This window comes from Bufo bufo, chromosome 3 (assembly GCF_905171765.1).
Source record: "Bufo bufo chromosome 3, aBufBuf1.1, whole genome shotgun sequence".
NCBI classification, from domain to species: domain Eukaryota; kingdom Metazoa; phylum Chordata; class Amphibia; order Anura; family Bufonidae; genus Bufo; species Bufo bufo.
The window spans coordinates 17,707,346-17,730,161 of record NC_053391.1 but is presented as its reverse complement, the minus strand read 5'-3'; the positions used below and the strand labels follow the sequence as shown (position 1 = coordinate 17,730,161).

The 22,816-nt window shown below is 46.4% G+C and overlaps 1 protein-coding gene across 3 annotated transcripts in view; it reads left to right on the top strand.

Moving 5' to 3' along the window:
- The window catches only part of POU2F1 (POU class 2 homeobox 1), a 106,245-nt gene that overhangs the window by 43,867 nt on the left and 39,562 nt on the right, over positions 1–22,816 (top strand). For 2 of the 3 annotated variants that reach the window (XM_040422927.1, XM_040422926.1), the window contains exons 2-4: positions 11,131–11,193; positions 12,614–12,714; positions 16,028–16,081. In XM_040422927.1, coding sequence (XP_040278861.1) covers positions 11,139–11,193; positions 12,614–12,714; positions 16,028–16,081 — 210 coding nt within the window. In that variant the 5' untranslated portion in view covers positions 11,131–11,138. The remainder of the gene's footprint in view (positions 1–11,130; positions 11,194–12,613; positions 12,715–16,027; positions 16,082–22,816) is intronic. The other variant, XM_040422928.1, reaches the window with a different exon arrangement.

Below are 22,816 nucleotides of genomic sequence, written 5' to 3'. Positions count from 1 at the left end.
ACCTTGTCTTAAAGGGTTCATCTGTAGAATGAGAACCTTTACAGACATATGGCCTTAAAGGGGTTGTCCAGGATCTTACTATTGATGGCCTATCTTCAGGCGAGTAGGCCATCAGTAGCAGCAGGAGTCGGACTCCCAGCATCCGCACCAATCGGCCGTGTTAGAGCGGCTCTGACGAGGGACCTGCAGAGCTCCGTCCATTGTGTAGTGGTTGTGTTGTACAATTTATTTGGTATTGGGTCCGTATATGGTGGGGATGTGGACCCATCGGACCCCCGACGATCTGACACATCCTCTATCATGTAGATAAGGGATAAGTTGTCATAATAGGAGAACCTATTTAAAACTCCACACTGAACACAGGAGGGAAGGAGGACAGTAACTGGGCCTGGAAACGAGGGAAAGAACAGGTCACCTCCTAAACAACCCTAATCCGGGTCCTGACTACCTATCAATATGAATAGACCTTGAAGGTAGGAATATTCATATGCTGGATACCTAGGCCCTTATATCCCTATGAGGCCCTGGAATGAGGTTAGGACCAGAGACAACCCATTCCTCCCCAGATGGACGAATGGAAGTCTCTGTCTCAGGCCCAGATACAAACAGGGAATATAACAAACACAAAACAATAAGAAAAGACAAGACTTATCTGAAAGTAGAAAACTGACAACGCCATAAGCACCACAGAGTACAACCGACCAGCTAGTTAGAAGGCAGGAAGAAAATCTATAAACTGCACCTCCAAGAGTGAGAAGCAGCTACTTATGGGAAAGGTAAATTACCAACAAGCAACACCTGAAGCAAGGGGTGTGGCATTCACCAAAACACAGACACAATAAGATTTAACCCACGAGTTGCCAGTATCTCCGATCTCCTGGTACCTGCGACGGGAACGTCCAGGACAGTACCTAATGGAAGAACCTGCGGCGCCGCTCCGGCTTCCTGGCTCCGTTCAGCGATCTTTCGGTCCCTGTCTTGTTTACATACAAGCCAGGATATGGACGGAGTAACGTGCGCTGCTGCAGCCATTGACTGGCCTCGCCAGCAGTGACGTGTGACCCAGAAGTGGTCTGCCGCATGATCACATCGCACCTCTGAGGCCAATCATGGTTGCAGCAGCGCATGTGACCCCCGTCTGTTCCCCTGCCAGGTCTAGGGGATTTCTGGGACTAGAATATCTCTTTCCTATGCTCTGATCGGTGAGGGGGTCCGACTCCCAGCATCCCTGCCGATCAGCTGTTTGAAGGACTGGTGAGCTCTGAGGCCTCTGACGCCATGTTCATTGGTCACATGACCTTGGTGCAGCTCTGCCCCATTCAAGTGAATAGGCTGCAGTACCAAACACAGCCACTATACAGAGCATGGCGCTCTACAGTGTGGGTGCCTGGAATCGGACCCCCTGATGACCTACAAGCCGGGGACCAAAAGGTTGCTGAACACTCAGGACATTGTGACGATGAAGAGTAGGTACGATTCATTCATGGGGATAATGTGACCGCTGATTACGGGGCCCCCTACCACGTGTAGTTCCAGATATCACATCAGGGGGCAGATCTATGACGGTGCACCCGCACCCGCGTACACCAGATTGATGCATCTGATAAACATGGCACCAGTAGGAAAGTGTTGGAATCCATTCATTTTCCTGCGCAGGAGGGGGCGGCGCAGGTGCTCCATAAATATGGCTTCCAGTCCATAGCCAGATTTTGCAATGTATTTATGCCAAAAAAACAAAACTTGCTCTGATAGGGCTACAAGTTCATTTGACAAACTCTGCTCTGCTGCATGGGTGCGGGTATACGATGTGTGCACCAGACTGTGCACTTTTTATACCGTAGGAACTTTCCGCCTCCAAGTCTTCTCCTCACAATTCTCTGGTTAGGTCAAGAAAAGCCAAATCCACTGGAAGGAAATCCATTCGCCCCCCTTGATTATTATGCCGGTGCCCCCCCCCAATGCACTTTTTCTCCCTGGCTGCCGAGCTGCTTGGAATGTTTGCGCTAACCAATTAATATGCAAATGAGCTGATAAATATTTATGGCGCGATTTAAATTATGCAGGGAGCGCTTTCAGTGTACTCTGCAAATGAATTGCTCACGGACTTCAAAGTGCTGGCTGCCGCGCTAACGAGGAGAGATTTGCATAAGGCCCTAATCAGCCGCATACTGATTAAGCTTCATTATGGAAACTGCCAGCTGCAATCTTTGTTTCTATTTTATTACACAAAAAAAAAAAAGGGAACTTTTTCACGCTTCAGTTGCCTTGACAATGTCAGAGCGAGCTCGCGGCGGAGGCTAAAACTCCACACAGCGACTCAAGTTTCCGCGGCCGCCCGACCACTTGCTATGGTATAGCCCGTGCCATATTTGATACCTCCAGCAGGTCCCCCCTTACCCCCCGTCCCCCCTTCCCCACCCCACCCCCCCCACAGCCTCATCTCTCTGACTTATTAGGCATATTCTTCCTTCCACCTGTTTGGATCCCGTCTGCCGCGGCGCGCTCCACCTGACACCATGCTGGACTGCAGCGAGTATGCACTAGGTGGGTACAGCCTCAGCACTTGTAATATGGAAATGGACGGGGGGTGCGGCGGGGACTATGCATAGGCTAATAGCATATGTAGCAGGGCGCGCAGGGTGGACGCACCTACCCAGCTAAGCGTTTACCATGCAGATTTTTTTTTTATAAAGGAGGACGTCTGATGTGCAAGATCTTGATTTAAAGGGGCTGTAGACCTTCCAGTCCGTATCGTCTCCGTCTGTTATCAGTAGATGAGCTATCGGACTAACGGTTTCCTCTGCTGCCGGTCATGATCGGCACGTGGGAGGGGGGTTTATTTTTAATCAAAGATAACACGTTGCCAAAAAGTTTGGGCGACTCCGCTCTACAGATGTAGCAGTGCTGATTGTGTCATTTGACCTGCAGTCCTGTGTAAATTCACTTTTGGCATCGGGTTTGGGTCTGATTGAATTTTGTCACTCCTGCAGCAGGGTTATCGGGCATCTTCTCATCTCCGATGGGACGTGTATTTTTTTTACGTGGCCTCTATTTTACGTGGCTTAGCTCAGTTCAGCTGCATCTGTAGATTGCAAACCCTTTGTATTAGTGGGTGCTGTACCACTATTCGATGTGTCAGATTGACGGTATGGCGGTGGATGATCGGGGGGGCTGTTGCTGGTGGTCACTAATGTGATGGCGGCAGTAAAACTCGGCACGTCCAGCTCTTCGCTGACACTGGTAGGGTCCGCCATAGCTTAAGGCTACAGTAGTGATTTAACTTTTTTTTGTACCGCCATATGCTGCTGAAACTGCCCACATTCCTTCACCTGCATGTAGTTTGTGGCGGGCGGAGTATTGTTCTGGTAGGGGCAGATATCCCAGTCCTACTGTTTTTGGGTATCGCCCTTTTAAAGGGGAAATTTACTATAAGTTTGACAGTTTTGGGGAGCAGGGACCTCGCCAACCCCGAGAAGGTAGCAGGCGCTGGTGCCGGATAGAGATTTAGGTTCACCTTTACCCCTTCTCTTCCATGGGCACAGTGCCAGGGTCATTATCGGACAGCTTGGTTGCTAGGGTTATGTTGCCTGGGGTTGTCAGGCATTACGTTCGTAGCAACCAGATCTTTAACTCAAGCCAGTAATGCAAAAAGTTTGGCGCCAGCATGTCACACAGAGCGCCCGAGACTCGTCCTGCCATGGGTTACATTACCGCTAGCAATCCTGAAGTCTTCTCTGGACAAAGTCCTCATCCTGCAGCAGATTTTAATGGTTTTAACCATTTTACAATGTCCATCCTTGCTGATGGTTTCCCTTGAATGCATCTTACATAGCTGTCTGCATACCTAAAAGGAGTCCTCCTAGGTTCCCTATTATTGCTACTGTCCAGCAGCGCAATGGTTAAGATGTTCATCTTTTTTTTTTTTGTGCAGCGAGTAAATAGATGGTTCAGTTCACGAGTTTTCTAATGAAACGAGACCGTGGCCCAGATTACCACCTCCCCAGGTACCTGCTCTGCAGCTCTGTGCCCCGCCTGATGGCTCTGCAGAGCGTCCTGTGAAAGAATTGCTTGTAATGTGCTGATCTGTGTACAAGACCCGCAGAGAATAACTTACCGCTCTCCGTGTCCTGTGCACAATTACTGAGGTGGTGGCGGGAATGTACAGAGCATGGGCATGCTGCGTCCTCCTAGACTTCCCCTTATTATGGTGAGGTTAACGCACTGGGGTCTGTATTGGAGACATTAAAGGGAGACTCATGAGCAGGCGATGCATAGATATAGCAATGCTGAAGTCCTGATTTGCACTGTGGGGAAGCCTTCTTCATGTATGTCGCAGTATAATGACTGCCCCCTATGTACAAGAATATAACTACTATAATACTGCCTCCTATATACAAGAATATAACTACTATAATACTGCCTCCTATATACAAGAATATAACTACTATAATACTGTCTCCTATGTACAAGAATATAACTGCTATAATACTGCCCCCTATGTACAAGGATATAACTACTATAATACTGCTCCTATGTACAAGAATATAACTACTATAATACTGCCTCCTATTTACAAGAATATAACTACTATAATACTGCTCCTATGTACAAGAATATAACTACTATAATACTGCCTCCTATTTACAAGAATATAACTACTATAATACTGCTCTTATGTACAAGAATATAACTGCTATAATACTGCCTCCTATGTACAAGAATATAACTACTATAATACTGCTCCTATGTACAAGAATATAACTGCTATAATACTGCCCCCTATGTACAAGGATATAACTACTATAATACTGCTCCTATGTACAAGAATATAACTACTATAATACTGCTCCTATGTACAAGAATATAACTACTATAATACTGCCTCCTATGTACAAGAATATAACTACTATAATACTGCTCCTATGTACAAGAATATAACTACTATAATACTGCCTCCTATGTACAAGAATATAACTACTATAATACTGCCTCCTATGTACAAGAATATAACTACTATAATACTGCTCCTATGTACAAGAATATAACTACTATAATACTGCCTCCTATGTACAAGAATATAACTACTATAATACTGCTCATATGTACAAGAATATAACTACTATAATACTGCTCCTATGTACAAGAATATAACTACTATAATACTGCTCCTATGTACAAGAATATAACTACTATAATACTGCCTCCTATGTACAAGAATATAACTACTATAATACTGCTCTTATGTACAAGAATATAACTACTATAATACTGCCTCCTATATACAAGAATATAACTACTATAATACTGCCTCCTATGTACAAGAATATAACTACTATAATACTGCTCCTATGTACAAGAATATAACTACTATAATACTGCCTCCTATGTACAAGAATATAACTACTATAATACTGCCTCCTATGTACAGGAATATTACTGCTGTGAATGTTAGATGACTGATTAACCCATCAGACGCCTGGCTTGTTTGCCTGATTCATTTTCTTACATTTTGGGTAAGCCCCACTGTGATTTCCATAGAAATCCTTTACCTTACTCATTTCTAGAGAATTTGCTGTATTTGGGTTGATCATGGTTTTTCCGATCTCAGGTTAATGATGATTAATACATCTGATACAGTATTTCAGTTCCTCTCTTTTCAGGATCTCTGCTTGCTGTTGTGTGTGAATAGAGAGCCTGTAATCTGCCCTAAGACTCCCCACGGATGAATGTCAGATACAGTTGTATCCACGGAGTACAGTCCGGGAGCCTTGTGTTCCTCGGTTACAATGTATCGGTGTAGCTAGCCTCCCAGAGATAAGTCACATGTCAGACTTGCTTTATGGCAGTGCTGTGAATCTGTCGCCCTGGTGCACACCTGCTACTTTCTGGAGTCATTTCAAGAGTGTAAGCTCCGGAAACTTAAGATCTTCAGTTTCTAAAGGAGCGTTACATGTACAAGTCAGCGCAGTATCGACTGGAGGAGGGGGTGAAGGACCACAACCTCGCCCAGCACAGGGGTGCCCGCTAGAATACAGGGACCTCGCCCCCTCTCTGAGCACGGTCGCATGGTGTGACCTATCTGAACATGCGTTTGGTGTGGTTTGTCTTTGACCCTGAGACCCCCACTAAATGCTAAAACTGAGATACCGTGCAGTCCGTCCATTCAGTTGTCCCCGGTATGCTGCCCTGGCGCATTTTTTTACATTGCCTTGGCATGGTGCCAGTAATGCTGTACCTCTGTAGGAAGGGAGTCCTGAAAAGTAGCAGCTAACTGGGTGGGCCCGGCCCCCGTTTCTCCAGGGGGCCCCCACAGCAGCCGTGTTGTGTCTGATATATTTGCCCTTCGAGCTGGGTAATTTAATTGAGGATTTGCTACAAATCCAGGACACATTCTCTGTAATAAGGGGGGACCCCGGAGAAGATCATGCATGCGTCCATGTCATCTGTGTGTGACTACCCCATGCAGAGAACCTATAAAGGGGTCCCTGAGGACGTTCTATGCCGAGCTGCACTGATGTTACATTATAACAGGGACGTTCATTGTCTACAGTGTTTGTATCTCTTGATTTCCATAATCTGTATGCAGTCAGCTCCCCCTAGTGGTGACAGACGGCACTTTCATCCTGGGACTGTAGGGCTATGTGAAGGACAGCAGGTGACGTGGACCTCTGACTTCTGGAAAGAGATGATGAATTTCGTCAGCGCTGAAGATTGGACCTAGAAATAAAGTATCAAAAACAGGGGGTTCATTCTGGACCCCTCAGTCAGTTTTTACCTCTGGCCAGCTGTCGTCATGAAAATGTGACTGATCAGCCAATCAGTGGCGGAGGCGGGACGCGGCTGTGGATGGTGATTGGCTGAGCCATGAAAGCATTAGAATGCGACTTTGGGGGGGCGGCTAAGTATTTAAAGGGGCTACAGATAATTGCTGACCTTTCTTCAAAATAAGCCTTCTGTATGAGAATGGTGGGGGTCTGACAGCAGCCACCGGAGGGGGTCAGTCATGGAAGTTTCCGACGCTGGTGTCCTGAAGATCAGCTCCCATTCCCGCTCGACACGGTGTGGTGCACAGAGCCGCCTGCGTCCGCTTCATAACTTCTGTAGTTTCCTATGCGGCGGCTCCATAAAACTGCAGATTGGGGCGGGGGGTGTCATCAATCTGATATTGATGGACATAAGTCGAGCAAAACCAAGGGGTATTCCGGTCAGTAAAAGTTATCCCCTATCCACAGGATACTAGATAACTGTCAGATAACGAACTATCAATCAGACCCAGACCTACCACTGGGACCCCCACTGATCACAAGAACGGGGGGCCCTGACTGGCGATAAGTGAGCGCTGTATTCAGGGGAGCTGCAGGGGGTACGGGGCCCTCGTTCTCATGATCAGTGGGGGGTATGAGCGGTAGGACCCCCACTGATCTGATAACTATTCCATTATCCTGTGGATAGGGGATATCTTTTACCTACTAGAACACCCCTCTAAGCCAATTTTTTTTTTTAAGGGTTACAGAGTTTTGGTAAAATTTTTGATGTCATAGAGACATATGAAAAAGTCTTGGTCGATGGGGGTCTGGGTGCTGAGACCTCCACCAGTCTCTAGATTGAGGAGAGAGACGCACTCTCATATTGCGCGCTCTCTTCACTGCTGAGGCCCATAGACTTCTGTTGATCCCATCTCTACCAGCAAGGAGACTGCGTGCACTGTGCGAGCACTTCTCTCCTCGTCCTAGCCATCGCTGGCGGTCTCTGCACTCAGACCTCTACCAATCAAAACTTTTGACATGTCTCTGACATCATTTTCACCAAAACTCGGTGACCCTCTAATTTTCCCTTTTGATTTGAGGAATTCAATAACCAATGCGCCCCCTTCCCCCATGGAGAGGTCACCTGTCTGATTTCATCTTCCAGAAACGCTCCAGTTCATAAATTAAGAGAATTTTTCAGAAATAAATGCTTCCTGCGGTAAGCGAGCGGTTGTCGCGGTCCGCCTGAGCAAGGCCTGTGCACCGGGTAAATTAGATTTAACTTATTTATGAAAAGCTGTGAGCGCACGAGGTGCGTTGTTAACGTATAACGTACGTACATCGTCCTCCGCTGAAACCGCCATTTGTGCCAAATCATTGCACGCAGTCCCCTAATTTCCTCCAGACGATGGCCGTCTAAAGGACGCAGTGTGACGGCCAGGGAAGGGCTTCTTCGGCAGGTCCCCCACGTTTGCCTCAATAGAAGCAGTCCTTTAATTACTTTCTATGTTTGCTGTCTCGTTAGTCATCGAGCAGTGACACGCGAAGAACAACGGAGACAAAAAGTAGAAAATAGATGAAGAAAATAGAAATGATCTGTTTTTTTTATCCACAGACTTCCCTGGCGGCAGCCATATTTGGAGAGACACATTCTTCTGGTCTTGTGTACATAGCATGTGCTTTATGACTGCTGCTATGAATAGGATCTATCGGCCAGGCCGGGGAGTGACATGAGAGCGGCATAGAGAGCCTTATCTGTGTGCATGTAGTGTAAAGTATCTAGCCCTGCCGCAGAACAAGAGCCATCTTATGTTATTAAAAAAACGCAGCTCCCTGATGACGAAATTACTCTTTCCTTGACTGATTGACATGACTCTGACTCCACCGTTCAATTTTAATTAGAAGACTGTGCTGACCCTGCCCTCTAATGATAATGTGTGCAGATTCTGCCCTCTGATAATGAGATGACTGTGCTAACCTTGCCCTCTGATAATAAGATGACTGTGCTGACCCTGCCCTCTAATAATGAGATGACTGTGCTAACCTTGCCCTCTAATGATAACGAGGTCACTGTGCTGACCCTGCCCTCTACTGATTACAAGGTCACTGGGCTGACCCTGCCTTTTAATGATGAGGAGATGACTGGGCTGACCCTGCCCTCTACTGATAACGAGGTCACTGTGCTGACCCTGCCCTCTACTGATAAGGAGATGACTGGGCTGACCCTGCCCTCTACTGATAACTAGGTCACTGTGCTGACCCTGCCCTCTACTGATAACGAGGTCACTGTGCTGACCCTGCCCTTTAATGATGAGGAGATGACTGGGCTGACCCTGCCCTCTACTGATAACGAGGTCACTGTGCTGACCCTGCCCTCTACTGATAAGGAGATGACTGGGCTGACCCTGCCCTCTACTGATAACTAGGTCACTGTGCTGACCCTGCCCTCTACTGATAACTAGGTCACTGTGCTGACCCTGTCATCTACTGATAACGAGGTCACTGTGCTGACCCTGCCCTCTACTGATAAGGAGATGACTGTGCTGACCCTGCCCTCTACTGATAAGTAGATGACTGTGCTGACCCTGCCCTCTACTGATAAGTAGATGACTGTGCTGACCCTGCCCTCTAATGATAAGGAGATGACTGTGCTGACCCTGCCCTCTAATGATAAGGAGATGACTGTGCTGACCCTGCCCTCTAATGATAAGGAGATGACTGTCCTGACCCTGCCCTCTAATGATAAGGAGATGACTGTGCTGACCCTGCCCTCTAATGATAAGGAGATGACTGTGCTGACCCTGTCCTCTACTGATAAGGAGATGACTGTGCTGACCCTGCCCTCTACTGATAAGTAGATGACTGTGCTGACCCTGCCCTCTACTGATAAGTAGATGACTGTGCTGACCCTGCCCTCTAATGATAAGGAGATGACTGTGCTGACCCTGCCCTCTACTGATAAGGAGATGACTGTGCTGACCCTGCCCTCTAATGATAAGGAGATGACTGTGCTGACCCTGCCCTCTAATGATAAGGAGATGACTGTGCTGACCCTGCCCTCTAATGATAAGGAGATGACTGTGCTGACCCTGTCCTCTGATAATAAGGAGATGACTGGGCTGACCCTGCCCTCTACTGATAAGGAGATGACTGTGCTGACCCTGCCCTCTACTGATAAGGAGATGACTGTGCTGACCCTGCCCTCTAATGATAAGGAGATGACTGTGCTGACCCTGCCCTCTAATGATAAGGAGATGACTGTGCTGACCCTGCCCTCTAATGATAAGGAGATGACTGGGCTGACCCTGCCCTCTAATGATAAGGAGATGACTGTGCTGACCCTGCCCTCTAATGATAAGGAGATGACTGTGCTGACCCTGCCCTCTAATGATAAGGAGATGACTGGGCTGACCCTGCCCTCTAATGATAAGGAGGTGACTGGGCTGACCCTGCCCTCTAATGATAAGGAGGTGACTGGGCTGACCCTGCCCTCTAATGATAAGGAGATGACTGGGCTGACCCTGCCCTCTAATGATAAGGAGATGACTGTGCTGACCCTGCCCTCTAATGATAAGGAGGTGACTGGGCTGACCCTGCCCTCTAATGATAAGGAGATGACTGGGCTGACCCTGCCCTCTAATGATAAGGAGATGACTGGGCTGACCCTGCCCTCTAATGAAAAGGAGATGACTGGGCTGACCCTGCCCTCTAATGATAAGGAGATGACTGTGCTGACCCTGCCCTCTACTGATAAGTAGATGACTGGGCTGACCCTGTCCTCTAATGATAAGGAGATGACTGTGCTGACCCTGCCCTCTAATGATAAGGAGATGACTGTGCTGACCCTGTCCTCTAATGATAAGGAGGTGACTGGGCTGACCCTGCCCTCTAATGATAAGGAGATGACTGTGCTGACCCTGCCCTCTAATGATAAGGAGATGACTGTGCTGACCCTGTCCTCTAATGATAAGGAGGTGACTGGGCTGACCCTGCCCTCTAATGATAAGGAGATGACTGTGCTGACCCTGCCCTCTAATGATAAGGAGATGACTGTGCTGACCCTGCCCAAGTCTACACGGCAAAGCTGGCAAGTGAGCTGCAGAAAACAGGAATTATTACCTTGTCTGTTTTCCCTTGGCCAGGGTGAAGATTTATTATTTTTTTCCTCACGTAGTGACTAACAGGACTGAGCATGTGCAGCGCTCAATGGTGTATTAATGTGTCGCTGAATGTCCATCATGGCGGTCCCCTTTAAAGGAGCATCCCAGGAAACCTTGCTGCCATGTGTTGTGTGGAGACCTCCTGCACCGAGGGGATGCTGGGAAATAAATGGAACGATTTGTGATCAGAGAAATATTTAGTTTTCTTTTTGTTTCCTTTTCAGATGCAAGAATGAACAATCCGTCAGAAAACAGTAAATCAGCGGAGAGCGGGGATGGAAACACAGGTAACGGCCGCGGCGGGTCCTTCTGTATACACACCGTTATTGGGCAGATCCGGTTCACGAGGGTCTGATGGGGGCATTGATTTGCCCTTGTACATATGTTAGTGGGAGGGGGCGGGGCAGATTTCAGGTGGCAAAAACAAAAATGCCTCCCGTTTCTATACACCCAGTTAGGGCATAAAGGGATGGGCAGAGGGTTTATTCAGGAGCCTCCATGTCCTTCTGTCTGTGCAGCGATGGCGGATATACGCCCCTACCCTCCAACAGTATCCTGCTGCCCTAGTCCTCTTGTATCCGCATGCTTGTCACTCACTGTGGTGTGTGCGCGCTCGCTGTGTTGAATATGCTGTCTGTTAGTGCATGGGCCCACCCCCGCTGCTCACGGGCGACCACCTCTCGCTGCGCACGGACCACCTCACTCCCCCCATTCCCACCGCTGCGCATGGACAATCTGTCTCTAAGGCCTCTTGCACACGACCATATGGCTTTTTCAGTATTTTGCGCTGCGTTTTAAGTGTTTTCCGCTTCCTTTCCGTGTTTCAGTTTGTGATTCGTTTTTTGCGGATCGCAAACTGAAACGGAAGCATACAGTAATGTTTAAACAGTAAGTACATCAAAAAATTGGGTTGGGCATAACATTTTCAATAGATGGTTCCGCAAAAACGGAACGGATACGGAAGACATACGGATGCATTCCGTTTTGTTTTTGTTTTTTTTACAGAACCATTGACTTGAAATGGAGCCACGGAACGTGATTTGCGGGCAATAATAGGACATGTTCTATCTTTTAACGGAAATACGGAAACTGAATGCATACAGAGTACATTCCGTTGTTTTTGCGGACCCATTGAAATGAATAGTTCCGCATACGGAACACAAAAAAAACGGAACGGAAACGGGGGAAAAAAAACGTTCGTGTGCAAGAGGCCTAAGTCGGAGAGTTTGCAGGGTCAGCATTTTCCTCCTGCACACCTAAGGCCTCTTGCATACGAATATGTGGCCGTGCTGCGGCCTGCAATGCGTGAACGCCCACCGTGGGGCAGCCGCAGCGGATCGCGGACCCGGCCGTTCCACAAAAAGGACATGTTCTATCTTTTCGCGGAACGGAAGTACAGGACGAAACCCCACGGAATCACTCCGTAGTGCTTCCGTAGGGTTCCGTTGCGTGCTTCCGTTCAGCACCATTCCGCATCTCCAGATTTGCGGATTTCATTGAAGTGAATGGGTCCGCATCCGTGATGCGGAATGCACACTGAACAGTGCCTCTGTATTGCGAATCCGCAATACGGCCACGGAGCGCACAATAAGCCTAATGTATATTTTCAGAACCCCCCCCAAGTCGCCCTTCCTTTCTGAGGACGTTTCCGCTGATTTATTGGCGCACAAACAGCGACATTTCTGAGCATTTTCGTTACCTTTTCAGGCGCACAAACAAATGGTCTGGACTTTCAGAAGCAACCAGTGCCTGTCGGAACACCAATTTCATCAGCCCAAGCACAGGCCTTCCTCGGACATCTCCACCAGGTGAGAGCGCGGCAAGATCCAGGCTGCGGCAGAACTATGGGAGTGCTGCTCCGCGCTGATTACTGTCAAACCTGCAGTCAGCAAATGTAATCTGTAGCAACTTGTATTATATCTTATGCAAAAAAAATATTTCAGTTTTTGCTTTGCAGTGTATACATAGACCTCCTTTTGCTAAATGGAAACTGTCAACAAATAGACTTTGCTGTATAACTTTTTAAAGGCGTAATGGTTTCCTGCTGGGAATAGGCTGTAATTTATACTGACTCATTACAGGGGTTGTGCCAAGCTAGCAAGCCTTATCCACAGGGTCCGGCTGCTAGGACCCCCACGATCCCGAGAATGGGGTCCAGATGGAGTGGCGGGCTGAGCATCACCCCCTGCCACTCCATTCATTCTCTGTGGGACCGCTGGAAATTGCCTTGTGCTGGACTCTAGGGATAGGGGTCAACTTGACACAACCCCTTTAACGCCCACAGCCATAGGGTTGTTCAGAGGTTCACACACACAATAAAGTGATAGACTGGAAAATAAAGCCTTTATAAAGATCAGTCGCAGCCAACTTGTTGATGGTTTCCAGTTGTGAAAGCGAGCTAATAGAGATGCATTATAAAGTTGTTGGGTCGACTGTATAGCCACTGTTGTCTAAGGGCGGAGCTTCATTTTGTAGCCCCTCCCACAGTTATACATATAAGTAAGATATTTCTACATCTCAGTTTTACAGTTTTCTTTCTCTGTCGTCATTGGCGTCTTACAAGAGCGCTGTCTGTATAGGGTTATGTGACAGCCGGAGTACTGCTTTAAATCGTGGAGGTCGCGCGTGCCCCCCCATCTCTTGAGGAGCTCAGAAAATATTGCAGAGGTGGTTTTACCAGAATTAGTGCCTGGCGGGGGTGCGCTCTCCAGTCCGGGGGGGGGGGACCTCTAGAACTTTTGTTGAGGTTGCCCGATGCATGCCTCTTACAAGCCTTTTCCACCCCCGCTCGCTCGGCAGGAGCTCTAGACTCTATGAGATGGAATAACTGTTTAGTCACCTGCGCGATCTACGGGGCCTGGGAAGAGCGGGGAAGACCTTGTTTAAAGGGGCATCTGCATCTTAATATTTAGTGGGGGGTCCACCCTCTGGGACCAATGCTAAGAGTGAAGGTGCAGCAGTACTGATGTAGTGCGGTGTCGGCAATGGAGCCATCTGCACGGGGAGCGCTGCTCCGCAGGGGATTCAGCCCCTCGTCCTGGCCTCATCCGGAAGACAATATGGAGATCGTATTGTATTCTGTCTCCTCTTCCAAATGGGAATGCTTCAATGATGAGCCCCAATGACCTGTCGTCGTGTAATGGATGGGGAGTCGCACGCATTTATTTGATGCGCGATGGGGTGACGATATTTGCGGGTGCTGTTTTTTGGTTGTTGCCGACGTCTTGGTGTACGGCTCACTCGGGGTATTTGGGCCTGGCCAGGGTGGTCTCCTCTCTTACAGTAGGGCCCTACTGATGGGCTCCTCTAAGGAGGTTCCTTCCTTTTTATGTGCCTACCTGATCCATATTTTGGGAAGTTCTTCTTGTACTGGGAGGTGACGTGTCCCCTGAAAGGGGTTCTCTCTAGTGATGAGCGGCATGGGCAATATTCAAATTCGTGGCATTTTGCAAATTTTTTGCTGAATATTCGCCGTAGATTCGCGATTGCAAAAATCAGCAATGTAATATGCACGTATTGCGCGCGCAATATCATTACCTATAAGGCTTCGTTCACATCACCGTTCTACTGCACCGTTTAGGGGCAGGAAAACTGAGAGGACTGATTCGGCACATAACGGAGCCCACAGGCCCCATACACTATAATTTTAGAGATTTTTGAAGCAGAGACAAAAGGCCTGTATGCACAACTTTTGTCTCCGCTCGATTATAGTCTATGGGGCCCGTGGGCTCCGTTATGTGCCAAATCCGTCCTTTCCGTTTTCCTGCCCCTAAACGGGGCAGGAGAACAGAAAGGCTGAACGGTGATGTGAACGAAGCCTAACCTATAACAATCAATCACACAAAGGCTATATACTAAATGCCAGGTATGTGCAAGCCAACAACCTATCCATGAGACAGGTACAGTCAGCATACCTTACAATGGCAGCCTTCAGCACTATGAGACATTCAAGACTAGCTCTCTATCCAAAAGGAGAAAGCCAGCAAGCCTCAAAGTTGCTTGATTTGAGTTGGAAGGCTTGGGGGACCTGCGCCCCTAGATCATTATCATTAGGGTGACAAAAATTGTAAAAAAAAAATTTGGGGGGTGGGGGGATGCCAGCTGACTCTTCTCTCACTGCTTAGGAGGGCTGCATAAACATTTTCAGTTTTCTAATTTTCCTAAAATTATATTCAATAACCTTTCTATACTGTTTTTGTCATGTAAACTTATTTGCATAAACTTGGGCATATGGGAAAGACATGCAAATTAGCAGAATCTGCCTTGTTTTTCAGCTGAAACACTATTTGCATGTCTTTCCCATATGCCCAGGTTTATGCAAAAAAAAAAAAAATAGGTAAGTATGGATGATAGCATGATAAGGATTAAGAGTAGCTATATACAATAAGTGAGAAAATATTATAGATTATCTAGTGATAAAAAAAAAATCTAGAATATTTGCTATTACGAAGATATAACAATACATTCTAGATCTTCGCGAATTCTCGAAGTATTCGCGATAAAAATTTGCGATTAGACTATTTGCGCTCAACACTACTCTCTAGGTCTAGAAATCTGGTTTAATCTAAGATTGAAGCTGCAATCCCCCATATAACCTGTGGACAGGTGTGGCGCTGTTTTTGGAAGAAGGCAGCCATATTTTTTTTTTTACACCCCCCCCCCCCCCTCTTTAAAGGATCGGTGTGTGATGATAGGGGCTCAGATTTTTGGTCGTGGTGATGTTAGGCGCCCGACAGGCAGCGCGTGGAGAGACTCGCTGCAATTGACTGACCAGGAGAGTTGAATGAGGAAAGAAGGAATCTGCTGCGTGACTAGGTGACAGAACCTATAGCCTCACACAATATGGCGGACGGCCAGTGGCTTTTTCCTGATACAGGAAGGCCTCAAGCCTTGGCTACCATTGTGCAGGCTGCAGAGGTCTTCATTTCCTTGAAACAGCGCCACTCTTGTCCATGGCCGTGTCTGGTATTGCAAGCATCTGGGATGGAGCTGTCATGCCGGATACGACCCGTTATCGTGTCACTGTTTGTAGTCTGCCTGCCGTATCCAGCTAGCTATAAGTTTTAACCCTATATGAGGTGCCGACTGACGTCACCCGCTGTGTTCTGCGCTGCATTCTAGGTCCAGCTCGCTGGCACGAGTTTACAGGCCGCTGCACAGTCCTTAAATGTACAGGTAAGCATTGGGGTGACGCCCGCCAGACGTCCTCCACCTTTGCTGGAGCTCTGTTGCTGTGATCCATACAGAGCTGCTGTTCTCCCTCTTGGCTTGCACTACATTGGCACGGAATGCTGCATGCTTGATTATTATATATATATATATTTTTTTAATACATTTTATTATTTTTAATTTTTACTATATATATATTTTTTTCTTGCATTCTTATTGGCTGCCGACTTGCATGCGCTTGGACCCTAGATCCGATATCTTATCTGGTACAAATGGGTTGAAACTTTTACAAATCTGTTTTTATGACGATGCGTCTTCTAAAACCATTAAATCATTGCATTTGTAAACCTGCAGCCCCATGCAAGAAATGCACTTTTGCCTGGGGTCTGTGGTAGAATGTGACCAGACTAGTTCCTCCCAGTGTCCATACACTTTCAGCAGCTGGCAGAGGAGCTGCTCCTTCCCCATACACATGCACGGGCCCTTGTGCTTTGGGGGCCCATTTTTGATATTTGCCTTAGGACCCCTTCTCCTCTCTGTACGTCACACAAACCCTATTCATGACGTCTTCTGCTGGCTGTCACCTATAGAGCCGACCATGCAATACGTGGACAGGCCAAGTCGCCACAACCGCATTGTTCTCGGCTACCCCTAGTCTAGAAACCCCTCCATGCGACCTAACCAGGTTAGAATCCCCCTTTAAATCAAACACTCTGTGCATGCAGTGATCTTTTCCCCTGGTTTGCACCTCAGGACCCTGTGGGAGCTTGGATGTTGACCATCTTAGTCGGCACCCAGCTTTCCCAGAACGGAGAGTGGACATGTTCTCCTCCTGACAACCTCACGTGCAGACGGCGGTCCGTAGTCTTTTGTACGCTCCACGGGAACACTAATGAGCAGTTTTTCATCTGCAAACATTGTCGTCCTGATGGGTGGAGGGGAGCGGCATACCGGGGACATGACTGCCGATCTCCTGGCAATGCAGCCGAAATGCGGTGCCACGGTCTCGGAGCCCCCCCCCGAGCTTGTTACCCCTTCATTTCTCTAAATGCATTCTCATTGGTACGGATGTGCACCGCGCGCGCTCCGAAAACGCTGAGATAATGGAGAGGTCACTTATTGTTTTGCATCAGGGCCGGGTGAGCTGAAGGGACTCGGGCGACACTTACCTATTTGAAAGCGAGCCAGCCTTTCATAGACTACAATGGGTTATGAATCCCCCCGAAACGGCGCTAAAAAGGAAAGTGGGTGGGGGGGGGGGGAGCGGTTACTATGCAGCTACAGTGACCTTCCATTTCCAGTGAAAGAAGGTTGAAAATTGTCTGTCGTTGCCATGGTAAAACTTTTTTTTTTTTTGACCCCCCTCCATCCCTTCTCAAGAGGGATGTTGGCAAACAGGCGGCATCTCCGGAGCCGAATGTTTACTGTCCTGTACTGTAATTATCTCCGAATGACTGGCAGAATTAATCAGAGCGTTATGCTAATTAGCCCGCTCTGCAGTCCCTGAAACAGGTGGTGGAAAATATGCAAATTAATGCAGAATTCAACTGTTCGGCCTAACCGGTTTTAATTACCATGAGATGTGCACGCTCTCTTCTCGCCCCGTCATCTGTCCTCCTGACTACAGCATTTCACCCAGGCCTGTGACTGCTCTCCATCACACCTTCTCTCCATTTGCTGCCAGGCGGGAGCACTGCAATGTATTGCGCAGAGGTCAATCATGAGTGACAGGAGGAGTAATCCAGTCCCTGACCTCCCCCCCTCTCCAATCACTACTGTCACTTGTCTCCAGTGCTGGAAATCTCTCTGCTTTAATTACTGTCTACTGCTCCTTTAAGAAATGTTATACTGTAGTGGGTTCAGTGTGGGCGGCAGTCACGAAAGGGTTAAATGCGAGAGCGTGAGGAGTGAAAGAAGCAAACATCTTGCTATTTGCACGCTCAGACTTCTGCATTGTCAAGGAGTCGCACAAGGTGAGGAATGATTAATGTCCATGACAGACGGAAGATGTGTATGGAGGAAGGAAAGTGACAACTGCTGGGAGCGCGTATCTGATTGACAAAAACAGTTCATTCAGCCCATACAGTAATAGAACTACTATAATACTGCCTCCTATGTACAAGAATGTAACTACTATAATACTGCTCCTATGTACAAGAATATAACTACTATAATACTACTCCTATGTACAAGAATATAACTACTATAATACTGCTCCTATGTACAAGAATATAACTACTATAATACTGCCTGCTATGTACAAGAATATAACTACTATAATACTGCCTGCTATGTACAAGAATATAACTACTATAATACTGCCTCCTATGTACAAGAATATAACTGCTATAATACTGCTCCTATGTACAAGAATATAACTACTATAATACTGCTCCTATGTACAAGAATAGAACTACTATAATACTGCCTCCTATGTACAAGAATATAACTACTATAATACTGCTCCTAAGTACAAGAATATAACTACTATAATACTGCTCCTAAGTACAAGAATATAACTACTATAATACTGCTCCTATGTACAAGAATGTAACTACTATAATACTGATCCTATGTACAAGAATATAACTGCTATAATACTGCTCCTATGTACAAGAATATAACTACTATAATACTGCTCCTATGTACAAGAATATAACTACCATAATACTGCCCCTATGTACAAGAATATAACTACTATAATACAGTCTGCTATGTACAAGAATATAACTACTATAATACTGCTCCTATGTACAAGAATATAACTACTATAATACTGTCTCCTATGTACAAGAATATAACTACTATAATACTGCTCCTATGTACAAGAATATAACTACTATAATACTGTCTCCTATGTACAAGAATATAACTACTATAATACTGTCTCCTAATGTACAAGAATATAACTACTATAATACTGTCTCCTATGTACAGGAATATAACTACTATAATACTGCTCCTATGTACAAGAATATAACTACTATAATACTGCTCCTATGTACAATAATATAACTACTATAATACTGCCTCCTATGTACAAGAATATAACTACTATAATACTGCCCCTATGTACAAGAATATAACTACTATAATACAGTCTGCTATGTACAAGAATATAACTACTATAATACTGCTCCTATGTACAAGAATATAACTACTATAATACTGCTCCTATGTACAAGAATATAACTACTATAATACTGCTCCTATGTACAGGAATATAACTACTATAATACTGCTCCTATGTACAAGAATATAACTACTATAATACTGTCTCCTATGTACAAGAATATAACTACTATAATACTGTCTCCTATGTACAAGAATATAACTACTATAATACTGTCTCCTATGTACAAGAATATAACTACTATAATACTGTCTCCTATGTACAAGAATATAACTACTATAATACTGTCTCCTATGTACAAGAATATAACTACTATAATACTGCTCCTATGTACAAGAATATAACTACTATAATACTGCTCCTATGTACAAGAATATAACTACTATAATACTGCTCCTATGTACAAGAATATAACTACTATAATACTGCTCCTATGTACAAGAATATAACTACTATAATACTGCTCCTATGTACAAGAATATAACTACTATAATACTGCTCCTATGTACAAGAATATAACTACTATAATACTGCACCCATGTACAAGAATATAACTACTATAATACTGCACCCATGTACAAGAATATAACTACTATAATACTGCTCCTATGTACAAGAATATAACTACTATAATACTGCTACTATGTACAAGAATATAACTACTATAATACTGATCCTATGTACAAGAATATAACTACTATAATACTGCCTCCTATGTACAAGAATATAACTACTATAATACTGCTCCTATGTACAAGAATATAACTACTATAATACTGCACCTATATACAAGAATATAACTACTATAATACTGCCTCCTATGTACAAGAATATAACTACTATAATACTGCCTCCTATGTACAAGAATATAACTACTATAATACTGCTCCTGTGCAGAAGGTGGTGCAGCTTGGATAATTTTTCCATTTCATCCACCATGACGGCCCACCTTGAGATTGACCCTTGACCTCTGTAGGGGCAGGAACACATAGAGAGTTTAAGAACCCCCCACCCCTCCACCTCCTCAGTGCTTTCCTGCCCCTACAGGGGCCAACACGTGGAGAGGATCCTCCTCAGGGAGGATTACATCGTTAGTTTTTACTTTGCAGGTTCTCCAGCTGGCCTCCCGCGGCATGGGCTAAGGCTGGCCAGCTTGGAACATCGAGGACCCTCGTCTCGGCCTATGCTGAGGCCTGTGGTCCTCCCCCATACCTCTCGTACTTCCTTCCCTCCTTAGGGAAGCAGTCGGGGGTGCCGGATTCGCGGGCGCGCGGTGTGCGGTATGCGACGTTCTTCCTCTGCATGCTGTGCGCTTGTGACCGGCTGGGGGAGCAGGTACGGCGAGGAGGCAGGCCGGACGCCGCACGCATCCTCTCATAGGCTCGTATGGCACCGGCTCTTGCCGTCACTAGAGGCGCAGCTTGATGACGTCAGACGCCGGGAAATTTGAAAAGGAAAGTAGACCGCGGTTCCCTCCAGCTCTTGCCTGCAGCACCACGATGTCTGAGACACCTGCTCCCCGCCAGGAAGGCCCTGATCCCACTACTGCCAGTACCGTGAGTCCCCTTCTGGGGGGTATATATTTCAGTCTTTTGACATTGAAATTCTAATTGGCATATCTGGTTGTTTCCTCTCCAGGGCAGCAAGGAGTCAAAGCCAAAGTCCAAACTCCTAAAATGCTGCGCTTGTTCTAAGCGTCTCCCTGAGAACTACAAAAAAAAGGTTGTGCAAATCTTGCACATCGGAAATTTGGAAAGAAGAACAACCAGATATTCTGTCTGATATGAGATCTTTTACTGCAGACGAAATTAAGTCCTCTTTAGCCACCCTGACAACCCCCGCTAGTACTCCTATCCCCTCCAAGAAACGCAAGTTGTCCGCTATCTCCTCCTCTGAGGGCGAGGAGGTGGAAGTGGCTTCCATCTCATCCAGACAATTTCCTAATGAGGAACCCTTGTCTGACGGGGAAATTCCGGACGAGGATAAAAAATATTTCTTCTCCGCTGATGAAATGGAGGAGCTGCTGAGAGCAGTTAGATCCACAATGGGTATCGAGGATACCCCTAAACCTCGTACGGTACAAGACGAAATGTTTGGGGGCCTTAGATCTAAATCCCCTATAGTTTTTCCCATTAATGAAAATATAAAGGAGATGATAATGGAAGAATGGTCAGACCCGGAGAAGAGGTTAGGCGTTCCTAAGGAGTTCAGAAACAGGCTCTGCTTTGATCCGACTGAATGCAAACTTTACAATCAGACCCCTAAAGTGGATCTACAAGTGGCTAAGGTAGTAAAGAAGACCGCTCTACCCTTTGAAGACTCCTCACAGTTGAACGATCCTATGGATAGAAAGGCGGACGGGCTCCTAAAAAAATCCTGGGAATCAGCCATGTTTGGGGTCAAGACTAATATCGCTGCTACTTCTGTTGCTAGAGCAATGTATATATGGCTAGGGGAGTTGGACGTACACCTGAAAAATAAAACCCCAAGAGAAGAGATCAGAGACTCGCTCCCTCTTCTACGCTCCGCCACTGCATTTCTGGCCGATGCTTCTGCAGAGTCGATCCGCTTCTCAGCCAAGGATGCAGCTCTTTCTAATGCAGCCCGGCGGGCGTTATGGATGAAGGCCTGGTCCGGGGACAAGGCTTCCAAGGCTAAACTCTGCTCCATCCCCTTCTCAGGGGAATTTGTCTTCGGTCCCACTTTGGATAAAATCCTAGAGGGGGCAGCAGACAAGAAAAAGGGGTTCCCAGAGGAGAAAGATTCTAAAAAGAAGCCCTTTCGTCAATTCCAGCCTCAGCAGAGATCCTACAGGGGGAAAGGGAAAACTGGCCGATGGAGCTATCCCAAAGGAGGGAGAGGAAGAGGCTTCATACTCAACCCCCAAAATAGACCAAACAAACAGCAGTGACGCCAGAGTAGGGGGGCGACTGATGGGTTTTCTATCTTCCTGGAAACAGGTAACTTCAAATCCCTGGGTTCTAAATGTAATCTCTCAGGGCTACAAGATAGAATTCGCATCAGTCCCCCCAGGAAGATTCTGCATCTCACAACAGCGCAGATCAGAACTTCCAAAAATTTGGCAGGGCGTCCAAGACCTCTTGGACCTAGGGGTGATTCAAAGGGTCCCTATCCCAGAGGAAATAAATAATAAATAAATAAATAAAAAAGCCAGACCAATCCTTTCGCACCATTATAAACTTAAAACCCCTAAACAAGTCCATTCTATACAGGAGGTTCAGGATGGAAACAATCCCATCCATAATTCCCCTGATCCTGAAGGGGGCGTTCATGACATCGATCGATTTAAAGGACGCCTACTACCACGTCCCCATTCATCATCTCTCTCAGAGGTATCTAAGATTTGCTATAAAGGGTCAAGACGGATCAATCCATCACTTTCAATATGTGGCCCTTCCCTTCGGTATCTCCTCGGCCCCCAGGGTCTTCACAAAAGTAGTAGTAGAGATGGTGGCCTATCTTCGTCAAGAGGGAATTACAATCATCCCATATCTCGACGACTTCCTGATTCTGGGCAAAACAGAGTCCGAGAACCTCCGAGCTACGCAAAGATTCTCGGAATTCCTAAACAATCTCGGCTGGATCAT